At 37.1% G+C, this 26575-nt stretch overlaps 1 protein-coding gene across 1 annotated transcript; it reads left to right on the top strand.

Annotated features, from left to right (window-relative positions):
• The first annotated feature begins 1439 nt into the window (after positions 1 to 1439).
• On the top strand, positions 1440 to 24128 carry LOC102806865 (putative ATP-dependent RNA helicase DDX43). The gene is made up of 20 exons (XM_085493435.1): positions 1440 to 1954; positions 3513 to 3568; positions 9541 to 9670; positions 10699 to 10732; positions 11472 to 11536; positions 12493 to 12574; positions 12661 to 12758; positions 12850 to 12905; positions 13527 to 13645; positions 14541 to 14651; positions 14787 to 14860; positions 15166 to 15233; positions 16162 to 16262; positions 16398 to 16485; positions 16797 to 16856; positions 16958 to 17025; positions 17278 to 17387; positions 17804 to 17942; positions 21310 to 21397; positions 22829 to 24128. The coding sequence occupies exons 1-20, from the start codon at positions 1537 to 1539 to the stop codon at positions 23039 to 23041; spliced, it is 2178 nt and encodes a 725-aa protein (XP_085349561.1). The 5' UTR covers positions 1440 to 1536; the 3' UTR covers positions 23042 to 24128.
• Positions 24129 to 26575: the final 2447 nt, after the last annotated feature.

The raw sequence follows: 26575 nt of genomic DNA, 5'->3' as shown, positions 1-26575 counted from the left end.
AACATTGTGAATACTTTTTTCTCATTACTGACCTCACAAAATAAAGGGGAATCTTTCAAACCCAGGGATTGCACCAAAGAATCATGGGACGCTATGTTTATGTTCTTAATCTATTCTATAAAACGCAAAGGCTCATGGGTAGGCGCTTGTTTGTAAACAATGACGCTCTATGGTCATCTGACACGTGCGCAGGTGACGAATCCCCCGCTTTAACTACTTTCAGTTGCAGACAGCTAATACGTCTTTTCGACAAGTTGTTGATTTTCAGGCTTTCCAAATTTATACATATCAACTGTTCACGTAAGTTTTCAACGAACATTTCCGGTTTTCGACGATTACAACATTTCAATTAATTTTAACAATGTCTTTTTCAACTTTTCTTCCTTTTTTGTTATTAGTATGCAACTGAAAATCAAATTAACGATTACATGCATTTTGACATCACGAATCAGGCCACAATGTAAAAATGTAAATGTAGACAACATGTAATTTTGACTTATGAAAAGCACGAGTTAGTTGACTGGCTGACTGGCTGACTGGCTGACTGGCTGACTGACTGACTGACTGACTGACTGACTGACTGACTGACTGGCTGAAATTGAAATATATAATAAATGCAAATGCACATATTAGATCGTGGTAAGTGAGTTCATTGAAAATGGAAATATGAGTGTCTGCATAAATCAGTTCATGGTAAGTGAATTGCATCTATTCAAAGGTAATGTTGATACATCAACTATTCAGCTCGTGTGTACGCAACATTTGCGTCTTTCTAATCAATCGATTTTTTTCTATCGCAAACAATCCTGAGCTACAGCCAACAGATGTAAAGAAAAATGCACGATAGCATTACACACATTTACAGGATCACTTCATTTGGCTTTGCACATTTGTATTACGAATACGAATTGAATTTTTACAAATACAAATAAAAATTTCACAAATACAAATATTAACACAAATGAAGGTTTCATAACCACACATGGAGATTCTACAAGGTTTTGTGAATATAAATATGTAATTTATAAATATGAATGTAACTTTTTACACATAAAATACTCGGCCTTCCATAACCGACGGTAGACGGCTGATTCTAGTCGGCTGACAATTTTACTTTTACCACAAGGTAAAATTGCGGGTAAGACGCTGATATAAGGCTCACAGTGCTCCGTGGTCACAGTTAAAAGTCGGCCGACTGACAGCGAGTATAATTTGTTGCAAAAAGAATACAATCTTGGTATTTTCTTTATGAGTAGACTTCTACCTTAAAGTATCAAAAGGTGTGCAGGTTTTATTGTAGTATGCTCACGGAGAATGCTCGTTTTCCCCCTGTTCTTCCCACGGGCTTTACCTTAAAATGAACAATATGTGGCTTTGTTAAAGTTTGTATCACTGTCAGAGCGCCCTCATAGAGTATCCATATCGAGGCAATCCCATGCTGCCGGCCGGAAGTTTGAATTATTGACTGGAAGTTTGTGATTGTGTGGACGTCTTTGTTTTTCTTGCTTGACCAATCTCTGTATTTTCCGTTGCACAATGAGCGACTGGGAGGAGGAAATATCCAGTGATACAGCAGTATACGGTGGTGGTTATGATGAAACTCCACAGACTTCAGGATACGGAGGTAGCCGGGGTAGCCGTGGCGCATTTGGTCGAGGCTTGCGTCGAAGGACTTCGTCGTCATGGAATGGTTTGAACTCAGGCCAAAATCGTTCAGATAGTTTTAAAAACTGGAGGGACCCTCAGCCGGACAGTTCGGACTGCTCGACACCAGACTATATTCGGCCAAGAGAATACGGCCAGTCTGGTGGATCACAGTTCCGTGGGCGAGGACAAGGGTTCGATCGCGGTGCTGGTTTTGGGAGCCAGCGTGGTGGATTCGGGTCACGATCCCGTGATGGGTCAAATGCCAAAACAATTCACGTACAAAATTCCGAAGTCGGAAAAATCATCGGTAAGTGCCTTATAATACTAGTATTTCTTGTTTCATAAAGACGGGGGGTGGGCAACAGTTTCGAAATGTACCAGGAAATGTAACAACTGTTTTTACTGGTAGTTCAAATACAAATGTGGTTTCACAGTCAATATATTTGTGTATGCTGCTTGGATTAGTAAATAAACAAACCCACTGACAATATTATCACTTGTAACCAAAGTACCGTAAATGCATTACAAGTTCACTGGGTTTTAATTTTGCTATTTTCGCCGATAAGTAAAATCCGCTAAATGAAATCTTATGTGAACATGTAAAATAACAATAAAACTCATTGTTTCCTTGCAAAAATTCTTGAAATTAAAACACAGTGAATGTGCTCAAAGCATCAAAATAGTGAAATTAAATGTCAATGAAAATAATTGGTTTTACAGTAATCTTTGTCGATACTGTGAAGTTACCAAAGATTCAAAAGATGGGGTTTGCAAAGCGAGAGAACCACAACATCACTAAAAGTGCTAATGTAAATAAGTGACTCTGTGAAAGAACTGGTTGTCATGTTTATTTTTGGGCCAGCAACTTACCATCAGGGCCAGTATTTTTTCCATGCAATCCTCACAAGTTATCATCCCATTGTGATCATATATGTCCTATATAAGTATTGTTATTTGGGTTTTATTTCTCTGCTAGCAGAATGGTTTTAAATTAACCTAGTGAGTGGGTAAAGTTACCTAGAATATCTAAATAAATTCTTTCACAGACCTGTGAATTTCAAACCAGGAGAAAGCAGTACTGAGATCATAAATAGTGACTCTTAGCGAAAGTTGATGTGATCCTGTACTGCCCAAGTGCATACTTTGCAGTATTCTCTTGATGACTCTTTTTCCACCTTGTAGTAATAATTTAATGAGAGATTATAATATACTAAAATTGTTTTTGAAATGTGCAAAGATTTGCATCTATTGACTATTTCTGTCAATAATAAACAATATAAACAAAGAAACAATATAAACAAAGAAACGTGACATCATTAAGCGTCATTTGGCGATGAGTTTACCCCATATATATAGAAAATTTGAACGTTCAATGAATCCTGCTTAAACATCATTTTAGGAAAGAATAATTTCTATTGTTGTTGGTGCTGGATGTATATTATGAGGTTATTACGATAATGCCTCAAAGTATGCTTGAATACAGTACAGCGGGAGTATCGACCTGCGCGTAGCGGAGGTCGATGTGATGACGTACTGTCTGAGTACATACTTTGAGGTATCCTCGTGATAACCTTGTTATTGTACATTTTTTCCTTCCAAGAAGGATACATCATGGGAGTGCCGAAATCCAAAAGTTTGGAACAGAATCAGCAAACTTGTTTATGTGAAGTCTGGTCTAACCCTGGTGGCAGCCATGTTTGTTTTTATACACTTAAGTGCGTAATCATTCCATATTTGAAAATTCATTTCCTTATATGGTAGGACAAAAATACCTTGTAAAATAGCGCAGAATTACAGCACGCTGCAACTTGTGGTGACAGATGTATAATAATACTTTATAATATGTGCATATTACTGTTTTTCAGGTCGAGGTGGCAGTACAATACGAGAATTACAGGAATCCAGCGGTGTTAGAATCAAAGTAAGGAATATTATATTTATCCAGACGTGTTCACTGTTTGTACATGTACTGTGTCAATAGGAATGTTATGCGGTATACGGTGCACTTCCGTACATTTGTAATGCTATTCACAGAAGAAGAAATGTTGCATTCTTTTCCTGTGGGAGAGACTGAGAAAGAGGCTTCCAGGTGAAACCATGTTTCTGTTGCATGTGACTCTTTATGTAGATGCAGATCGCAAACTGCTACTGTTGTGTATTTGTACAAGTATGCAGAGTTAATCACTTCAAATACAGTGTACTTAAAGGGGCACCTTCCAGTTAAGCCTAATCTCACAACAAATTTACTTTCTGGATTAAATTAACAATGGATAACAAAAGAGAGATTAACATTGTAAACAACATAAACAATAGTGTCCCATGATTCTTTGGTGCAATCCATGGGATTGAGCGGTTCCCCTTTAACTTATAAATCAGCAGTGACATAGCTACATCCTGTGAAATGAGTAATTTTCACTGGGTTTAAATTTCGCATATTCAGTGGGTTTTAAATTCACGGTTTTATCATTTAGATAACGTGTTCTATGCTAAATTTTATATATTCATTGGGTTTTAATTTAGCGCATTTACCAGTCAGCGAAATAAGCAATAATTAACCCTTTTACAGTAACTGTTAGATATGTTCCATTTTCAACTATTAAAATACTGGTAGTTGGCCAAGGGTGGGATTCAAACCCTAAACATCAGCCACAGCAGAGTTGAGTTGAGTTGAGTTGAGTTGAGTTGAGTTGAGTTGTTGAGTTGAGTTGAGTTGTTGAGTTGAGTTGAGTTGAGTTGTTGAGTTGAGTTGTTGAGTTGAATTGAGTTGAGTTGAATTGAGTTGAGTTGTTGAGTTGAGTTGAGTTGAGTTGTTGAGTTGAGTTGAGTTGAGTTGAGTTGAGTTGTTGAGTTGAGTTGAGTTGAGTTTGTTTTATTTCACCAGAAAATATATAATAAATAATATACACAATAATAATAATTATAATAGCAGTAATTCTGGTGAGGACCACAGATATAGTTCATACAAACTACCCTAGTCTGTGGCCCCATAATACCGATGTTATTATTTAAATGCATAGCATACTTAACTTAAAGATAAATGAAAAATAATTATATACAGACTTTTGAACATGGTACGTTTACACATTCATGAGATACAGTTTTAACGTATTTTTAAATACGTATCTGCTTTTGATAATTTTTATGGAATCAGGAAGTGAGTTCCAGTTTTTTGCTGCTGTATAGGTGATACTGTGTTGATTAGTAGTACTGTAAGATTCATTCTAGGAATATAATAATTGGAACTACTAGCTTGACGTGTTGCATAGTTACATGTATGAGGAAAAGGTTTAAAGTAGTGGTCAACCATATGGGCAAACGAATTCTTATTAAGATCAAAAACAAACAGACAGGTGTGAAACTTACTGAGTTTATAGATGTCTAAAATATTTAGTTTTTTAAATAGAAGGGCTGTGGGGGCACGAAAATCTGAAAACGTTATCAAGCGAACAATTTTTTTCTGGAGTAGTAGAATTTTGTCAAGAAAGGTTTTGTAGGTGTTACCCCATATTTCAATACAGTAAGTAATATGTGGTAAAATGAGAGAGTTGTAAAGCAGGATAAGAATAGATCGTGGGACAAAATGACGGAGTTTAGACAAAATACCAATTTTAGGTGAAATAGTTTTACAAATTTGTTCTACGTGTTGTTTCCAATTAAATGTATTATCAATTGTCACACCCAAGTACTTTGTAGACGAGACGCCCTCTATAGTTTTATTTTGGACCTTAACGTTACCACAAGTATGAATTGCTTTCTGGGGTGTTTTAATGAACATATAATTAGTTTTGTCTGTGTTGATGGTTAATTTATTTGCATTGCACCAGTTGCACACCTTCTGGAATTCAATGTTAATGTTGTTGAGATCAATAACATTATTTCTAAAAACTTTGAAAAGGTTTGTGTCGTCCACAAAAAGGCGACAATTGAAGACGCTAGAAGAGTTAGCAATATTATTTATATACAAGAGAAATAAAATTGGGCCGAGAATTGATCCCTGTGGAACACCTCAGAATATATTTCTGGGGGGCGAAGTGCTCGTGTCAATTACAACATACTGTTTGCGATCGGAGAGGTAGTTTGTAAACCACCAGGGTACTGTACCCCTAAATCCATAATTTTCGAGTTTACTGGTTAATATGCTATGGTCAATGGTATCAAATGCTTTTTTCAGGTCAATAAATATACCAATAGTGATATATCCACTGTCCAGATTTGTAGCTATGTCTTTGACCAAGTCAGCCAGGGCCCGTTTAGTATTGTTTTTTTCCGAAAACCATACTGGAATTTTTGGAGTATTTCAAATTTTTCTAAGTAATTAGTTATTTGTTTGCCGACAATTGTCTCAAAAACTTTGCTAATGACAGGAAGAATCGAAATAGGCCTGTAATTTCCCACATATGTGCTGGATCCTCGTTTAAATACTGGAGTAATCTTGGCCATTTTTAGCTTATCTGGGAAAATACCTTTTATAAATGAGCAGTTAATGATGTGAGCAAGGGGAACTGAGATAATGAAAGACGACTGAATTACAAGTTTTGAGTGGATTAGATCGTAACCAACAGACTTTTTTGGGTCTAAATGATTGATCTCGGTGAAAACGTCATACTCAGAAACAGGATGGAAAAAGAATGAATTAGACTGGCATCTATTGAGATATTTGTGATGATCACTGTTGTTAGTTAGCAGCTAGATTCGGCCCAATATTAGTAAAGAATTTGACAAATTCTTCGGCGATATCGGTGTTGTTAGTTAGAATGTTGTCATCAGCAGTGATGAGCTTTTGTGAAATGTTATTAGTGGTTTTATTGAAAATTTCATTGATCACCTGCCATTTCTTATTATTGTTAGCAGAGTTTAATTTATTAGTGTAGTAACGTTTCTTTGCCACTTTGAGCAGTTTACATAGAAGATTCCTTTACTTTCTATAGTAAGTGCGTATCTGGATATTATGTGGATTTTTTTTCATTTTTGTGAAAAGTTTATATTTAGTTTTGGTTGATTTTAGCAAACCTTTCCACAGCCATGGCTTATTGGCATGTTTTTTGTTCATGTTAGCTCTTTTTTTCTTCAGGTGCTCAGAGGAAATAGTGTGGAAAATGTCATAGAATGTGTTATACACTTTGTTAGGATCCAAACAGTCATATACGGGTTGCCAAGAGACTTTGCCTAAATCGCTCAAAAATGCTTCCGAGTTGTAATTGTAAAAATCGAAAATGCCAGATGTAGATTTCAATTTGAATATGTGATGTAGGTTTTTTATGGTGCCAAAGATCGGATAGTGATCAGTAACATCGCTTTCGATAACCCCACACTCAATAAAAGAGTCGGAGATATTAGTTAACAGGTGATCAATGGTAGTATTTGATGTGTATTTGATTTGAAATTATAAGTGCAAGATAATTAGTAGCAGATGGGGAGTTAGTGGATGTGTCAATGTTAAAATCGCCGAGAAGAATACATGATTTACCTTTGGTCGACAACTGGTCAAGACATTCTTCCAAGCTAATTAAGAATTCGTGGTAGGGAATGTTTGGTTTGCGGTAATTAACATCTACAACCAACCTTTTGTTAATAATGGTAGTTTCCACAAGCATCAATTCACAGTGCATAATTTTTATTGTATCTGCGCTTTCAAAGGACAGAGAGCTGTGTATATACAATGCAACACCTCCACCCTGTGAGTGTTGTCGATTGCTTGTAACTAGAGTGTATGATGGCATGTTGTAGAGGGAAGAATTAGAAGTCGAATGCAACCATGTTTCAGTTAATCCCAAAAATAAAGAGCTTTGTTTTGTAATATTCAAAAAGGAAATTAATTCATCGTAGTGTTTTCTAAGGGATCTGATGTTGAAATGCATGAAAGAACACGGGTTTAGTGAAATATTATGAATAAACTGTTCAACTGAGAAAGATTGGCTGTTGCGATTATTATGATTAGTGTTTCTATTTACATGGGTATCCATTAAAATGGTGATAGACAGCAATTAAAGTACAAAAACTAATTACATTATGCGCTGGACATCAGCGAGCTTGGTTATACGGACTGCAGGATCTCCAATGTTCTTTTTGACGAATATTTTTCCATTCATCGACCATATAAACCTCCACTCTTTGGATTTACGTTGTTTGTTTGCATTATAAAATAGTTCCTTATTTTCTTTGGTGAGGTTTTTGTTTATGTAGATCGGCGCTGCTTCTTCAAAACCAATGTCGCGAGTGTTCTTTCCCTTTAGATTTTTCCTGGCATCGTAGATTTCATTTCTTGTTGTGCGCCTCATAAATTTTACTATAATTGTTGATGGACGGTTGTTTGTGTTTTTGCATGGAGTCGATGTGATATATCAATGTCGTTGGATGTGATGGTGACACCAACGACCTCCGCTACCTTGACTGCAATGTTATCAGTGTTCTCGACATCGGTCACAGGTATGCCTGAAATTTCTAGGTTGTTTCTGCGCGAGTATTGTTGCAGTGTTGCGAGTTCCTCTTTTGTTTCACTCAACGAGTGAAGGTGTTGTTGGTAGGTCTATTGATGGGCTCCCAGTTGTGCTTCTGTCCGCCATATTGGTAGCCGGTGATAGCACTGGATCTTGGTTGAGTGGAAATCTTTGGTTTTCACACTTTTTGCACTAATTCAAATCCCCTTGGCATAGCTTCACTCCACGGGTTTTACGACAGTCATCGCAACGCATTTTGCACAGTAAAATTTGCAGAAAAACAGGATTACTGTAAAATCTGTATTAGAAACCGCGGCTTCTATTAAAATGGTACAATGCAATAGAGGGGATGAGGCTTCTATTAGAGCATCTACACATATGAGAAATGACGAATTTTTGGTTCTCAATTATTCAAAAAGAATGGGTGCGACTTCTATTAGGGATGCGGCTTCTAATACAGATTTTACGGTAGTTTTACTTGGAACGGAGAGCCGACGTGAGACACGTCCTACCAAGGTGCATGCGCAGACCACAGGTTATTTTAAAGGTTATTTAAATGCTTTCTATTATACCAAACTGATCACCAAATTTAACAACTGCGTTTTCTTTTTACAATACATTCTGAGTCTGAGTAGAGTCTGAGTAGAGTCTGAGTAGAGTCTGAGTAGAGTCTGAGAAGAGTCTGAGAAGAGTCTGAGAAGAGTCTGAGTAGAGTCTGAGTAGAGTCTGAGTAGAGCCTGTAACGACTGAGGTATTACGAATTCCGATCAAGATTCTCAGCAAAAATGTGCTTTAGAATAATCATAATATGCATTCTGGGATTCCACTAAATTAGCCATAGTCGCTTGTGCTACATCAATTTGCTTAGCAAATTTCATACTGTGATTTAGCATCTTCAGAAATGTGTATACTATATAATAATAATAATAATAATTTATTAACCTATATTGCACTTTTTACAATAAAACTGATCATGAGCATATTACAAAACAAGTATTTTTTGTAACATACACTTCATATCAAGCAAAATGTTTGCAATGTTTAATTTACATTTCTGTGGGTATTGGCATGTTTTTAAATGATGAGCATTTTTGCAGAATAATTCCTGGTTTATAATTTGGCTTATCCATTGGTTGCAAAAGTAACACAATGTATTGTAGCCGAATCTAAATAAAATCTGCTATTGGTGACAGGTGAAGAGTTATTGGAAACTCTGGCATGTCTGTGTGCTAGTAACACAGCAACAGATCGTAGTTTTAAACGCTGTTCACAAAGCCATGCAAATGCTTGCTAAATCTTTCAATTTTATCAATTTTGTTGGGATTCAAGTGAGAAATTTAAAATTAGCGGTTATTTATTGGGAATCTTCTAAATTTATCTGGATTTCAATCTCGGTCCGTATGGCCGCTCACATGTTCACCCTTTACTTTATTTAGAAATATTGATTGTAATTCAGATTGACCAGGACAATGCTGACAATTGTGAGACTCCTGTCTACCTGATTGGAAGTGAAGACAGTTCCAGGAAAGCAGAGGAGTTAATAAAGGAACTTTTAAAACCCAAGACTACTATTATACAGATTCAAAGTTAGTATTTCATCAGTATATACACATTGTAGGTCAGGAGTTTGATACCGGTACCGGTCACTGGTAGCATAGTGGTTGTCGCATCAGATTCTTGATCGATAGACCCAAGTTCATATCCTACCTTAGGCTGAACATCAAAAGGGTTGACCCTGACCCTGGGTGAGTGTGCCACAGACTCAATGGGAAGGCTAATTCCACTGGCCGAGATTCATTCACTAATGAATGCAACTTTGGGGGATCCTTGGTTAAAGTCCACAGGTGCTTGTGTTCTACCGAGCCTGGTTGACGCCAGGATAGCGCATAAAATTGACATTTGATAGGACGATTGCCGCACAGCCCTGTCATGTAGTCGCAAACATGAATATGACTTCTGTGGCAAATATGCACTATGTGTCATCACTCGCACTTGCAATTTGCACATACAAAAAAAAAAGTCGGTAGAGACAACAGTGACATTCAATGTCGGGAACTGTCTGAATACTTTGTAGAACATACAACATAGAACATACAATCCTTGTGTTGTGGAACACTATAAGATTTGGGGAAACAATCAAATGCCTAAAAAAATCACCAATGCTCAGTCATTGAATATCATTGCTCTTTCATCATTTTTTGCAATTATGTGTGTTCCCTGCAATTTGTACAAATTCAGTCCACCAAACAGTTCATATAATAGTTGAAGACCCCAATAAATCTATATAACTAATCCCAGAATGCAATTTTAAGGAACTGGGAACCTGCCAGAGAGCTTTTGAAGTTTTCAGCTTTGTGAGAAAATTTATGTTGTTTAACATTTATCTGGTCAAGTCAATGTAATAGTACATAGGAAGGGCAGAATAAGAGGTAATTTTGTGCATGGTAGTGAAAGTTGACTCAAAGAGTTCCCACCAGATTTTTGTTTTCAAATCATGAGTGTTATAGCTGTAATTGATATTGTCTTGAAACTTGTCTTGAGTGGTTTGGTTTGGTGATGAAGTAACCATACGGAATATTACAGATACTTACAATCTTGTATTTATTGCTTTTAGGGGACAGTATGGATGATGAATTACCACGAGAAAGGTGAATCATATTCTACTGCTACTAGTATATAATCCTATTGTTGTAGGACATTGTGGAGCATAAATAAAAACGAGCACATGTTGCATGATTCATATAAAATAGGGTACAAATTTTTGGGCCCCAAAAATCCAAAATTTTGAAACTTTTCCAAAATACATCACCTGTTGACGCTATGTTTTCTTATTTATTTTGACTATTCATGAAAGCTTTCCACAGGTAATGTGTTTACATATAATATTAGATCTGTTTGGTGGAAAAGAAGATATAAAACAAAACAAAGTTATGATTTGAGAACATCTGCTTTCTCAGTTTCTTGAAATCAGTATACTAGTTACTACTGTAAAATCTGTGTTAGAAACCACGGCTTCTATTAAAATGGTACAATGCAACAGAGAGGATGCGGCTTCTATTAGAGCATCTACACATATGAGAAATGATGAATTTTTGGTTCTCAATTATACAAAAATACTGGGTGCGACTTATATCAGGGATGCGGCTTCTAATACAGATTTTACAATACTATCTTTGTTCTAGCTACTACACCATGAAGTACATAAAGGTCGTTTTGCTGTCAGCAGTTAATAAAACTGTCAATTTCCTACTCGTCATGCACAAAACAAAAATCCATTTCTTTTTAATGTTTTCCACGAATGCATGTCCATCTTCTAATAAAGTCTATAATTAGACTTGAAGCCAGTTTACCAATATCAAAAACAGTATCGTATATAATTTTTCACAGACCTAGAATTGACTGGAAAAAAGTTCACAGCGAGAGAGCAGAAAATGAAGCAAGAAAATGGGCTGGTAAGTGACTACACTTCTTAGTATTTTGAGGCAATGTATGCCCCTACATTTATAGCTTTGTGCTATATCAGTTGATGTTTTACCAACCTGCTGATGTTCATCGGAAACTAATCAAATCACTTGACTTTTCCAGGGTTTGAGCCTCTAGTACAGATATATTAAAGCCAAATTCCCTTGATGCCTAAAGATTTTAGCTTAGTGCCAGCTGATACATGTATACCCCAAATTATTTGTTTATGTTGAGACATTTTTATCAAATTTGGTGTTTAAAGTGAGTGCCCTTTCAACTCTAATGATCACGCCTCTGTGTTCATCACAAGGGGGTTCCGGCCATTAGCATCTCCTCCCTCAAGCAGATAATAAGCAAAGCATATAATAAAACAAGAAACCAGTTTTAATTAGTAGATACGTGTACCACTGGACCACTATACAGTCAAATGTCAGGAGTTATTGTTATAATAATTTCATACCTTATCGTTGGGAGTGCAGAGTTTAATATGTCGCTACTATTTTAACAAAATTCAAACCATGCTGAAATTTAAGCAAACCAATCAAATATATACCCCCTAAAATACCACCAACCCTACCCTTTGTTTCTCTCTCAAAACTAAAGTTTCTTGTGCAATTAAAACTGCTATTCCTTTAATAGAAACATCATTCCCTCTTAAACTGCACTGATGCTTGATTAGTCTCGCTGTATATTCTCAAACGTATATTGTATGTTAATCACTTGGTACAACGTTCATGTTTGACTTTTGCTCCGTTTTCATTATTTTATTTATGCCTTTTCATTGGGGTTGTGTTTCTGACAGTGAATGCATTTATTATACTACTAATTGTCCTTTTATACTGTGACAACATCTTTCATTTTTTGACAGTTTCATCACTATTTGATATCGATATAAAGGAGAAATGTACTTCTCATATACATGTAATTCTTTTAAATTTTTTTCCAGGTCTTCCAACATTGAAGAAAAATTTCTATATTGAAGCGCCCTCTGTGGCAGAAATGACACCTGAAGAGGCGGAAGAGTTTAGGTGTGTAAATTGGAAATCAAAGTCTATTTATAGAATTTTTTTTTTAGAAACTTTTGCGTATATTAATCATATAAATATGTTTACAGGCGGGATAATATGGATATATCTGTGAGTGACCTGTGTGAGAATCCAAGAAATATACCAAATCCAGTGAAAACATTTGAAGAGGCATTTGAGCATTACCGTAAGATCCCAGTTTATCATCTTCGATTATTATAAAATTACTATATGTTAAAATTGTGTGTTAATTTAATGACATTTTTGTTCATTTATAGCTGATATTTTAGATGAAATATATAAACAGAAGTTCAAGACCCCGTCACCGATTCAGGTAAATTAGTATCGATGGAATTCAATGAATTAGAGATTGCTGCAAGTATTTTAATTTATGACTGGAATATTCTAGTCGTTTCTAGTGCCTAATTTAGAATCAAATTTATGTTTTAATGCATATTTATGAGTAGAATGTTTATCATGAAACGGCGTGACTAACGTGAATTCCTATATCGACAATGAACTAGACAGTCAACGTGAAAACTAAATGATGTATATATATATGTGTGATATACATGTTCTACTATAAAATTCTTTTTTTTTTCTTTTTGAAAAATTGACAACCAAAATTTCCCCATTTCTCATATGTGTAGATGTTCTAATAGAAGGTGCATCTTCTCTGTTGCATTGTATTACATGTATTTTAATAGAAGCCGCAGCTTCTAATACAAATTTGACAGTACATGTGACAATATTGGCTAAGATTGAAATATTGTTGTATTCAAGTATGTTTTTACATTGTGTTTGTCTTAAAATGGTAAAGACCTGCCTTTTAAATCGAATTGTAATAATATAAATAATATGTTACTGATTTTACTGTACAAACTCGCTAAGATTGAGTTATTGTTACTGCAGTGTTCCAGCTTGTGTATACATTGTCTTTGTCTATTGTCTGCAGGCTCAAGGCTGGCCAGTGGCTCTACAAGGTCTGGATCTGATTGGTATAGCTCAGACTGGAACTGGTAAAACATTAGCATTCCTTCTACCAGCATTGATACACATTGATCTGCAACCTGTGTAAGTACCCAAATTGTGTCATACTGCTTATTTATTGTAAACTGCTAGAACATTGTTTTTTTTTTAAATTTAAGATGAGTTTTTCTGATTTTCTGACTTTCATCAATGAACAAATGTAATAAGCTGTGAACTGATTTAGTGACAAATCCTTGTTGGTTTTGCAAAAAACAGGATAAGGTGTATATAAAACCAAAGTTTAGGTGAAGAAAATTGCATGACGAAACTCATACTGTGGGTTTAAAACTGTAAACTATTGAGTGAGTGTTTCAGACTTACACCACGAAAAACCATAAAATATGAATATCAGTGTGCAGTTTTCATTGCCCCATGCATAACGCTGATTATAAATTAATTTACGCAAATACAAAAAGTCAATTGTAGACTGTCAGCTGCTTATGGATAATTCAGTGCTCATACCACGTGACACTGAAATGACTATTTTAATGTCTTCATTTGCCAAGAACTTGCATCAGAATCCACAATAGCTCAGTTGATGGAGGCTCTACCTGCTGTGGTTGATGTTATAGGTTAAACCCAGTTGTGGCCAACGTTTCTCTTCATCAACTCTGAATGTTACACCTTGACTAGAGCTGCACAGTCAATAGCAATTTGCAAGTTATGTAAAGTTATCTGTAGCAATTTAACTTGTGAATACAACTGTAGTGATTCATACTATGCGTTCCAATACATTAGTACAAGGGTAGTAGGTTTACAGTTAGCATGAGCAATAGGTCATGTGAGCAAAAGTGGTATCGACAAATTAGCATCACAAATATTGCTATCATGATAACTTCATATTATTGGAAAGCCATAGTTAACAACCTCAGATATAGTGCGTAATATAATCACTGCTACTACAATCCTTTGATTTGTGAATAAATATTTGTTTTTTCAGTCCTCGCTCAGAACGTGGTGGTCCTAATGTGCTGATATTGTCACCGACCAGAGAGCTTGCATTGCAGATAGAAATGGAATGTAATAAGTACCACTATAGGGGAATAAAGGGGTCAGTATAACATTCAATTTATAACATGTACCATTTATTATACATGTGCAATATTGAAGCATGCTATTTTATTAATGCCTCAATTTCATTCCTGTGTTTCATCATGTCGTTACTCTTCTGATTTTGTTTTTTTAGTTGTTGTGTTTATGGTGGTGCTAACAGAAAGGACCAAATCAATATAATCAACAAAGGGGTAGAGATCATAATAGGTAAGTTTTCTTTTGATCTTTGATAGGCAGTAGCTGTGGCGCCACATCCTGTACGATGTGGGACTCATAGCGATGCGGGACTCATAGCGATGCATGAACTTTAACCATGTGCTGTGGGGGTGACCACTGCCCTTTAACCATGTGCTGTGGGGTGACCACTGCCCTTTAACCATGTGCTGTGGGGGTGACCACTGCCCTTTAACCATGTGCTGTGGGGGTGACCACTGCCCTTTAACTTTTCCTGCATATTAGAAATTCATGCAAACAATTTAATCTTGTTTCATGTTGTTCTTGTTTATGGCTAGCTACTCCTGGGAGGCTGAATGATTTAATACAAGCTGGTGTCATCAATGTTAGCAGTATTACTTATCTGGTGAGCATCATCACTCATGTAAATTATGTATTGGCATATCATGTGGGTTATGCATGGCATGTCATGTGACCTGGGTATGCATGTCTTGTGGCCTGGGTATGCATGTCATATGACCTGGGTGTGCATATCATGTGGCCTGGTTATGCATGCCATGTGGGTTGGGTATGTATGTTGTGTGGGTTGGGTGTGTGTGTCGTGTTGTGTGGTTTGGTGTGGTTTGGTATGTTACGTGGACTGGGTTAGCATGTCATGTGAATTGGGTATGCATGTCATGTGGGTTGGGTGTGCGTGTCATGTGGGGTGGGTGTGCGTGTCATGTGGGTTAGGTGTGCATGTCGTGTGGGTTAGGTGTGCGTGTCATGTGGGTTGGGTGTGCATGTCATGTGGGTTGGGTGTGCATGTTGTGTGGGTTGGGCATGCGTGTCGTGTGGGTTGGGTATGCGTGTCGTGTGGGTTGGGTGTGCGTGTCATGTGGGTTGGGTGTGCGTGTCATGTGGGTTAGGTGTGCATGTCATGTGGGTTGAGTGTGCATGTCTTGTGGGTTGGGTTGGGTGTGCGTGTCGTGTGGGTTAGGTGTGCATGTCGTGTGGGTTAGGTGTGCGTGTCATGTGGATTGGGTGTGCGTGTCATGTGGGTTAGGTGTGCATGTCGTGTGGGTTAGGTGTGCGTGTCATGTGGGTTAGGTGTGCATGTCATGTGGGTTGAGTGTGCATGTCGTGTGGGGTGAGTGTCGTGTGGGTTGGGCGTGCGTGTCGTGTGGGTTGGGCGGGCGTGCGTGTCGTGTGGGTTGGGTGTGCGTTATGTATGTCATGTGGATCACGTGTGTGGCATATTTTCATGTCTAGCAGAAATGTTGATTCTGCCAGAGATGTATTATATGTAATGTTTCATGACTCAGGCCCTTATACTGATATTGTTCTCATAACAGGTTCTAGATGAAGCTGACCGAATGCTTGATATGGGATTTGAACCACAGATAATGAAGATTATATTAGATATCAGACCAGACAGACAAACTATTATGACAAGGTAAAATAACTATAAGATATTATGACCAGATGCTTTTTATGAGTCTCCAAACCCAAACTTTCATCTGATTTGTAAAGACTGTTTTCTTAAACCATATTTACAGATCACATATAACACTTTTTTTTCAAACTTTAGTGCAACATGGCCTGAAGGTGTACGTCGTCTTGCTCGTTCTTATATGAAGGACCCTATACAAGTACATGTTGGATCATTGGATCTTGCCGTAAGTAGTCTTGTGAAGTCTCTTGTTCACAGAAGTGTATATCGCTTAATGGAACATAGGTGTCTTGTTGCAGGCAAAGTATTGCTACACGTATGTACTGTTACAATGGATGAAATTGTGGATCGCTTGTAAAGAAAATGATATTGTTATGTCTTCAGTGTACATGAAACAAATGTAGAATGAAATGGAATGATGTGTATGCCACCTGTTTTTTTTTTAGCAGTACACCTGCAACACTGTAGTGGAATAAATACGGTAACAAAAATTAGATGAACATTCAAGTTGCATGTATTGTTTTTATTTGTTCCTAGGCTTGCCATGCAGTAACACAAATTGTAGAGTTCGTAGCTGAAGAAGATAAAAGAACACGGGTAAGTTTTGTGACTTGAAAACTTAAATATATCCATAATTTGTCTGGTAGATATCCGTCTTCCCACTACTGAATCATAGAAATTTATTTGTTTCTTCCTAGACACTACAGTTTATTGATGAAATGGAAGAGGATGATAAAGTACTTATATTTGTTGGCCGAAAGACAACGTAAGTAAGCATAAAATGGAAATAGTATTGTGCTACATATACTAATACAACAGTCACTGTTATTTCTAAAGATTTAGTAATAAAATGCAAGCATTGACTTTTACACATTTGCCACATAAACCAAATAATTTTGGTAATTCTATGTTGCCATCATTCTTAACACCATTATCTTGTCACCCGTGCCAGGGTAGGGGTCTACTCATTCTTGGTGATCTGCTTCCCATAATGAATATCACATTTGTTTATTAATAGCGCTGATGATATCTCAAGTGATTTTTCCTTGCGTAATATAAGCGTACAATGTATCCACGGAGGCAGGGAACAAATGGACAGGGAACAAGCGTTACTGGATTTCAAAGATAGTAAGTTACATTGTATCTAGTTTTATTCCTTTCATTGTTCTATGTGTATCTTGATACAAAAAAAAAAAACAGAATAAAGTGATCATTTCTTGGATGTACTGACTATCAAAGCATTTGTCATGTATATGGGCCAAGCATGACTGAATTTACATTGTGATACATGTGGTTTGTGGCATCCAGGGGTCTAGATATCAAAGACGTAACACATGTATTCAACTTTGATTTGCACTAGGTTCTGTGCGTATCTTGATAGCAACAGACGTGGCATCCAGGGGTCTAGATATCAAAGACATAACACATGTATTCAACTTTGATTTTCACTAGGTTCTGTGCATATCTTGATAGCAACAGACGTGGCATCCAAGGGTCTAGATATCAAAGACATAACATATGTATTCAACTTTGATTTTCACTAGGTTCTGTGCGTATCTTGATAGCAACAGACGTGGCATCCAGGGGTCTAGATATCAAAGACATAACACATGTATTCAACTTTGATTTTCCTCATAACATTGAAGAGTATGTACACCGCGTTGGCAGAACTGGTAGAGCTGGGTAAGTTTTAGTCATTTGTAACACATTGTGTGGGCGTTGCCTCACTTCAAGGGTTGTGATCATCAAATTCAAACACCAACTAGGTGTTGTGTATAAGGGAAGAGTAGGAAATCAAACGGGCGGTGCACCGCGGTCATTACCGCGGTGTACCGCAGAACGCCGGGGAGAGCCGCGGACTGCTTATAATTAGGGGTCTCTACCGCTGTACCGGTCTCTACCGCGGTCCTCGGTAATGTGTGAAATACGTACTTAACAGTTTCTTTGTGATTCCACGAGTCATTGTTTTAAAATCCGATGCTGTAAATGAATACGATATGTGCGCTTGTTTAGTATTTAGTACATGTATTTAGCGTAACACTGGAATAAAGTTTACAATTGAAAAGAGGACGATTTACAAAGTTTCAGCGTATCCAAGCCGTATCCTGGTTCTTGATTGAGTTGGCAGTATCATGTTCACCATTTGTGTCACACTCCAGAAAAAATGGCTAGCAAACGAGAAACTGGCAAACTAATCAAAACAGGTCAGGCTGTCTGCATTGCACTGACAATGACATGATTATTTATTTTCTGTTTCGTTTCACAAATCTTGCCTTGCGCATGTATTCTTGGTTGACAGAATCTTTTTTAAACAAAAGACGTTATTTTTCTGTTACATGTTCGTGTTCCATGGTACTCGTGAGTGTGAAAGGCATTTTGAATGAATAATTATTGAGTTTATGATACCGTACGATAACGCTAGCTGGCTTGATTAGAATTTCATTGCGTGTGAACCGCTGAGGTCATTGCCCGTTACTGTGCCAACCGCACGTAGTTCAAAAGCACCGGACGTTGTTTTGTTTTTTTTCACTGGAAATGTAAGCGATCGAATACTCTGCGTTCCAAGTACGCTGCCCCGAGTTTGAAATTACAGTAAATTGTAACGCGTGGATTTTATTTACATGAAATTTAGTTTATTTCAAAATGATATAGATGTCAAACCATAATTATTATTTGAAATGTTGTTTCTTGACTTGACTTTTCTGGTTTTAATGTTTTGTGTGTGCGTGTTTGTTTACAATATCATTATCAACAACAGTTATTCTGTGGCCCCGTCTCTGAGGCAGTAAGTAGTGATTTCGACTAAGTCGCATAGTTCGATGGCTCCGGACGATTGTATTGTGTTTTGCCGTCAGTTTTAAAGTAGAAAAACTAAGTCTGGTATTATCGCGTATTTATTTGCCCGCTCAATCAGTTGGAGGTGACAGACCGTCAATTACTGAAATAGAAAGGGTGATAGCAGCCTGACTCGAGGGGTCGACAGGGGTATAAAAAATAAGTTTGCGTAATTATTGCAAAGGCAACGCATTATCAAGTCGGCAAAGTTGAAATATTCACAGCCAGTACGTAAGCAATGGAAAATAAGTTTGCGTAATTATTACGAAGGCAACGCATTATCACGTCGGCAATGGTGAAATATTCACAGCCAGTACGGTAACAATTTTTACGTAGGCAATGCAGAGCCAGTAAAAATTTGCGTAATGGGATGTGTATAATAAAAAGGTCAACGCGCGGAGCGCGAATGGTCACCAAGGTAACAACCCACTTGTTCAGCGCGTGACTTGGGGTTAAACTTGGGCCAAGGTTTATTAGATTTATAGTCAGTTTCGCCAAGAAGTGCGCTATTTTTTTCGCTGATCACCCAGTTGTTGTAGTATATATTGTAGCACCAAGTGTGTGACACTCCCTCTTCGACTTCGGCTTGCTTTTCCTACTTAGTGCATGGTCTCGAGGTAACGTAAACTGTGGCCTCTCATCGAGTGTTTTACACTCGGAATTTATACTTCGCCCGATTATATTGGTATACGCGAAACATTAATCTTTTAAAATAAATCCTGAGACTATACATGATGTAAATTCAAAATAATGTGATAATATTTTACATTATGTGGGGTCTACATTATTCTGGGTTGCTTTGCGATGTTATACCAAGACTCGTGAAAATAAAATAGTGTTCTTCTGCGAACTAATATAGACGATTTTTCCAATCTTCTGGTACCACTCGATTTTATTATTTGAACTTGGCGGCAAGTAACCTTTAGTTTCCCAGTCTATTGTGTCCATTCATAGTCTTAACAATAGGGTGTAAATTGCCATGCGAGCCTACCACACACGACCGCGGTAAACCGGGGTCATGGAATCTATGCATAAATTTGCATAAAATGCGGTCGACCGGCGAGCACCCACCACCACCGCGGTAATGACCGCGGTAAACCGCTAGTTTGATTTCCTACTCTTCCCTAAGCCATGTTTTGCCAGATATTACTGCTTGTGAGGCTTGAACAACACTTATTGCTCATCCAATTTTGATTTTAGTGTAATAACCACCTGCATATTAAGACCAATTGCCATAGTGACCATCGGCCGTTAGTGCCCACCTGTCATTAGTGACCACCTGCCCATAGTGACCATCTGTATATAAGGACCATCTGCCCATAGTGACCACCTGTATATAAGGACCTCCTGCCCATAGTGACCACCTGTATATATAAGGACCACCTGCCATAGTGACGATCTGCCCATAGTGACCACCTTGATATTAGAAGCACCTGCGCATAGTGACCACCTGCACATAGTGACCACCTGCACATAGTGACTACCTTGATATTAGAACCACCTGCACATAGTGACTACCTTGATATTAGAAGCACCTGCGCATAGTGACCACCTGCACATAGTGACCACCTTGATATTAGAACCACCTGCGCATAGTGACCACCTGCACATAGTGACTACCTTGATATTAGAACCACCTGCGCATAGTGACCACCTGCACATAGTGACCACCTGCACATAGTGACTACCTTGATATTAGAACCACCTGCACACAGTGACCACCTGCACATAGTGACCACTTTGATATTAGAACCGCCTGCGCATAGTGACCACCTGCACATAGTGACCACTTTGATATTATAACTGCCTGCGCATAGTGACCACCTGTATAAGACCACTGACCATATTATTCTAACAGTTCGATAGCAAATGGTCTTCACTCAGCATTCTCTTGAAAAGTACTCTTTCTTTCTTTCAAATAATTCTGTCCACTATTTTCCTTTGCTCTCAACCTGCTCACTAGGAAAGACTGTTTTTCAAACCAGAAAAATGGCTGTTCTCACATGGTTCATGTAGAGAGTACATCTTTCCCCTCATGTTTTTTTGAGCAGCATCACCCTGGATTCAAACAAACGAATTTCAGATTGACAAGCTGTGTTGATACACGGCCACCCACTGGATAAGCTAAGCAGCTGACTTGTGGTTGTGCTTCTGTTGGAGTTGCACAGATTATAGCACAAATAGGGTATATGCATAACTGGTGTTTTATTTTCAGACGTACTGGTATATCATTAACATTAATGACACGTAATGACTGGCAGTCGGCGAATAAACTCATTAAGATTTTGGTAGAAGCTAATCAGGTAGAGTATAGCATAAAATAAATACTGTAAAACATGTTGAAAAAGCGACATGTAATTTTAGCGAATTGTGGTAAAATGACGTAATAGGGAAATGTTGATTTTAATATAGCGAATCTCTTGTCATTGTTGATTTCCTGTTTTCACAATACTTTTCTGTCGTATGCTAAAACAAACGTGCAGCTATCACCTCCATAAAAACAAAGAAAAACTGTCAAGTGTAATTAGGAAGCACCCTAGATTTTTATGTTCCGGATTACTGTATACAAATCATTAGCGACATTTTGAATTTATAATAAAATCATTAGCGACATCTTGAATTAGCGAATCACTTGTCTCACTTAATTCGCTAGAAAGACATGCTCGCGAAAAAGACATGTTTTACAGTATTCACATGGTGACTTTGTATAGTGAGTTTACAGTTTTACTATCTGTGTTTTATTGTACCTTGACCTTTGCTCTAAAAACCATGTCAAAGAATGGTGAAAACTGATAGCAAGTTCAATTCAATGTGCTAAAAATTACTTGTCAGGAAAGGAAAATATTGTGCTGATTTCTCAAAGTAAATTAAAACTGCTTTGATTTTGTGAGGGCCTAACTTTCAGTGAAAATCGTAAAATTTTGTAGCAATGAAAATGAGTCAGCAAGCATAAAAAATGCCATTAAGTCATTAAATTGTGGAAAACTGTTTTTAATACCCCAAATATTAGACCACATCCTTTGACTTATCTACTCTTACATTTATCATTGCCTTTAAAATGCAGTTGATAAAAACATGAATCATTTCTCAAAAATTGTCTAGTGTGTAGTCCAAACTATTATTGTATTTATTAGCATCTAGTGTGACCGTAGAGCATATTTACATTTTCCAATTCATTATCTCTGACAGTTCATTTGAAATGTACACATTATCAATTAAAGTGAATAAATAATTAATAAGTACTAATTACTTTTGAATTCTGATTAGAAAGACATATTTTTATAGAGACAAGGAGTTAAGAGCTGAAACTGCTTTAATTATGTAAATTGTAAGTTTCGTGAAATCATTAAATTTTGTAGCATTTTTGGTGTTGTATAACAAGGAGTTTCAGTTACTGTATTTCTGAACAACAGAAAATTATCAATCTTAATTCATTCTGTATGTAGTCTTTTTGTTCAATGTAATCATTTTAATCACCCCCTGGAAATTTTGAGCATTTAAATATTAAAATCAACGATAAATATATCACTTTTTGAAAGAGCAAAAATGCAGTTTTTAATAAGCATTTGTTCAGCCATTTTGTGATTAATTGCCAGTGGTTTTGAATGGCTGTGGTTTGAAATCAGAGTTTCCAATTCTTGAACTTGTTAGGAAAATTTCAAAAGTATTGCTGTTAAACTTCATGGATCACTACAATCTATCTCGCAACTTTCCTCTTTATCTGATTGTTTCAGGAAGTGCCTGATGAATTAGTCTCCATGGCAGAGCGGTACAAGAGCTGGCTGGAAAGGAATGGCGGACGTGGCGGTGGAAGAGGAGGTAGAGGAGGTCGCCGTGGCTATGGTGGCTACCGTAGTGATAATGATCGATTCAGTTCTGGTAGCAGCGATCCATTTGGTGGTGGTAGCTGGGGCAACAAAAGACAAGGAGGGTTCAATAGATTCTAGGGAGTGTGGAAACTATCCGTCCATTCATGTACTGCCACTTTGAGTTACTTATTCATGAGGTTGATTTATTTAACCCACAGCTATTTGCATGGCTCAGTGTTGCTATAAAAATGGACCAGTATATCATAGTAGTGCATTTGAGATGCAATTCTAATACAGCAAATATGGTATTGGATTTAATTGTAACGCATTCGAAACAGAACTTTAGTCTTATTTCATATTTGTTGGAAGAGGGTGACAAGGACGGACAAAGGGAGGGGATGTGATATTCATTTGGGGGAAGATTTATACATAGACAGTAGTTTATTGTATGTGGGAGAGGTGGGGAGGGTGGCACTCAGAATCCGTCCGTCTCTTTCACTTCCCTAAAAAATTGCGTTTATCTTTTTCACTATAAACACAATATTAATCAAATCATCAGTTACATATATTTTTGTCCCAGTATGTCATCAAATCCACCATTTTGTTCTTCCCAATTTGTAGCTACTTATGGAGGATTATAAATAGATAATAACATTTGTCATGGCCGTGACTTGGCATTTAAATGTTTGATTGGATGCACCATTGCAAATGTTGAAATGTCTTCTTGCTTGGTGACAATTTTGGGTTCATACGAGCCAATGGCCAAGCGTTCTGTGAAACAACTTTCAAAACAAAGCTATGATCTGCTGATGTAAACTTACAGAATATCTTGTGTACTAAGAACCCACAAATTCTCAATCTGTGTATAAAGCACCAGTGTATTAAAAGTGATCTGATTGTCATCGAATCACTCTAGTCTGTAGTGTCAGCAAATAATATACAAGGACAAAAACAAGAATTCATAGACTGGATCTGATTTTATGTCACTAGTCATCTCGGTTTTCAGCAATGTCTCTTATCATGTCGCTAATTTTTGGCCATTCTAACAAGTCGCACAATCAATGAACATTAGAATTAAAAACCATGTAACTGTAAACAGTTGATTTTAACTTTTTTTTTTGAGTATGTCTCTAACAATTTTTTTCTTTATTTATTTACTTTGTTTTATATTTATGTATTGAGCATTATGTATGTTAATAAAACCATTGTTCATATTGTATTGAAATTTCGAATTGTCCTACAATTTGGTGCATGTATTTTATTTTTAGCTCCGCTGTCGACTTTGTCAAGCGGAGCTTATCATATGACTGATTGTCCGGCGTCGTTCGTGTCAATGTTTTACTTTTTCGACTTCTTCTTGAAAACTACAAGCCTGAATGCTTTGATACTTGGTAAATATGTACCTTGGGTAGACCTCTCTCAGATTTGTTCATTTCAAGATCATATCTTCAATTCTCTAATTTTGGTGAATATTTTTGTAATTTTTGGTAAAAAGTGATATTTTTGACTTCTTGTTAAAAACCGCAAGTCCAATTGCTTTGATATTACATATATAGGTACTACATGTGTATCTCTCTCAGATTTGTTCATTTTGTAATGATATCTTCAATTCTCTAATTTTGGTGAATATTTTTGTAATTTTTGGTAAAAAGTGATATTTTTGACTTCTTGTTAAAAACCGCAAGTCCAATTGCTTTGATATTACATATATAGGTACTACATGTGTATCTCTCTCAGATTTGTTCATTTTGTAATGATATCTTCAATTCTCTAATTTTGGTGAATATTTTTGTAATTTTTGGTAAAAAGTTATATTTTCTTCTTTTGTTAAAAACCACAATCATTTATGGTTAAAAATGATATTTTTGAATTCTTGTTGAAAACAGCAAGTCCCATTGCATTGATACTATGCATATTGTTCATTTTCTAATGATATCTTCTGTTCTTTAATTGAAATGTGCATTGCTAACAGCGGAGCTATCTCAGCCGATAGGCTGCTTGTTATATTTAGTTGTGTGTAAGTTATAGAGGGTTAGGAGTATGTACTGGTACTTTCAGTGGATTCAGTTTTCTATAAAAAAAAAAATAATAAAGTACCATTACTCCAAAATTAAGATTGCATGTTTCACCCTGTAAGCCACAATTGCCCCCTCCTTTTTCTATCAATCTTTAAATAATTCATCTTTGTCAATGTTTTTTTTTTTAAATTGGGAGGGGGGATTTTGAATATCGCCCCCCCCCCCCATGTATCAGTATGCATGCTTTGTCACAACATTTTTTTTCCCCCAGTCCCACCACAATATTCAAAATAGTACACCATGAGGTTTGCTTTCTGCTATTGCAGCATAAACATATACGATTGGTTCATATTTGAAGATTCACTACATATTCAATTTTAGTTTTTAACTTGTCCCATTATTCTAATAATTAAATGTTTTTACAAATAGTTTTTTTTCTGTTTCAAACTCAAAGACACATTTATTTTATTTATATTTGTCTATCATGTTTTAAATCTCATTTTTTTGTAATGTGTAGACATTTGTGTATATGATTAAAAACAGATGTAGTTTTCACTGATTGACTGTTGTATATTGTGCATATGATCTCCCTAGCTGAGATTCTGTGTGTTTTCCCATAGCTGTGATTCAACGTGCTTTCCAAGGTCTCCCTAGCTGTGATTCAACGTGCTTTCCAAGGTCTCCCTAGCTGAGATTTTATGTGCTTTCCAAGGTCTCCATAGCTAAGATTCTATGTGCTTTCCAAGGTCTCCATAGCTGAGATTCTATGTGCTTTCTAAGGTCTCCATGGCTGAGATTCTATGTGCTTTCTAAGGTCTCCCTAGCTGAGATTCTATGTGCTTTCCAAGGTCTCCCTAACTGAGATTCTATGTGCTTTCTAAGGTCTCCATAGCTGAGATTCTATGTGCTTTCCAAAGTCTCCCTAGCTGAGATTCTATGTGCTTTCCAAGGTCTCCATAGCTGTGATTCTATGTGCTTTCCAAGTGCTTTCTAGCTGAGATTTAGGCAGAGGGTTCTCCGAACCTGCCTATTCATATAGTTCATACCCACCATAGAACTGTAGGCATTAATCGGCGATTCTGCCAATGACGGAGAGATAGAATCTAGAATCATGACCCCAAGATTCTTTTCCCTTATGTCACGAACCATATGGCGGCGCCCATGTGGCTTGCTAATCACTTTGGTTCCTTTCTCTCCGCCTCAAGGACTTAGACCAACGCTACGGAAAGAGGGGGTGGTTGGGGGACCCGGAGTCTATGGTGGGTAATTGAACGTTGTGAATTTAGGCAGAGGGTTCTCCGAACCCGCCTATTTACAAAGTTCATACCCACCATAGACTCAGTCAAAATGACTAGTGAGTTAATTGCACAGACCTCATGCGCTCGTACTTGATGTCTGCAAGCTCTGTGTCGAGGAAGCTAAAGTATTATAGACCTCTTATACAGTCGCAGTAAACCATCTGGTTATGGAAGTTGCGGAGGCCGGCCTATCCTGCCTGCCTGGGCCATAACACAAAGATATGTGCCTGGCGCCCCATCCTGAATCCTTAGTACGGTTTGGTAGCAACTCCGTGCTCGAACCAGCCACCTCCGGGCCGACAAAATTTGACAGCCGGGGGATGACGATCGGGTGAGGATCATGTTCTGGGATTTGG

The sequence above is a fragment of the Saccoglossus kowalevskii genome, chromosome 18 (genome assembly GCF_978046115.1).
Source record: "Saccoglossus kowalevskii chromosome 18, keSacKowa6.1, whole genome shotgun sequence".
In the NCBI taxonomy this organism is placed as follows: Eukaryota; Metazoa; Hemichordata; class Enteropneusta; family Harrimaniidae; genus Saccoglossus; species Saccoglossus kowalevskii.
Note: the sequence above shows the minus strand (reverse complement) of the source record. Positions and strands in the feature narration are given on the sequence as shown.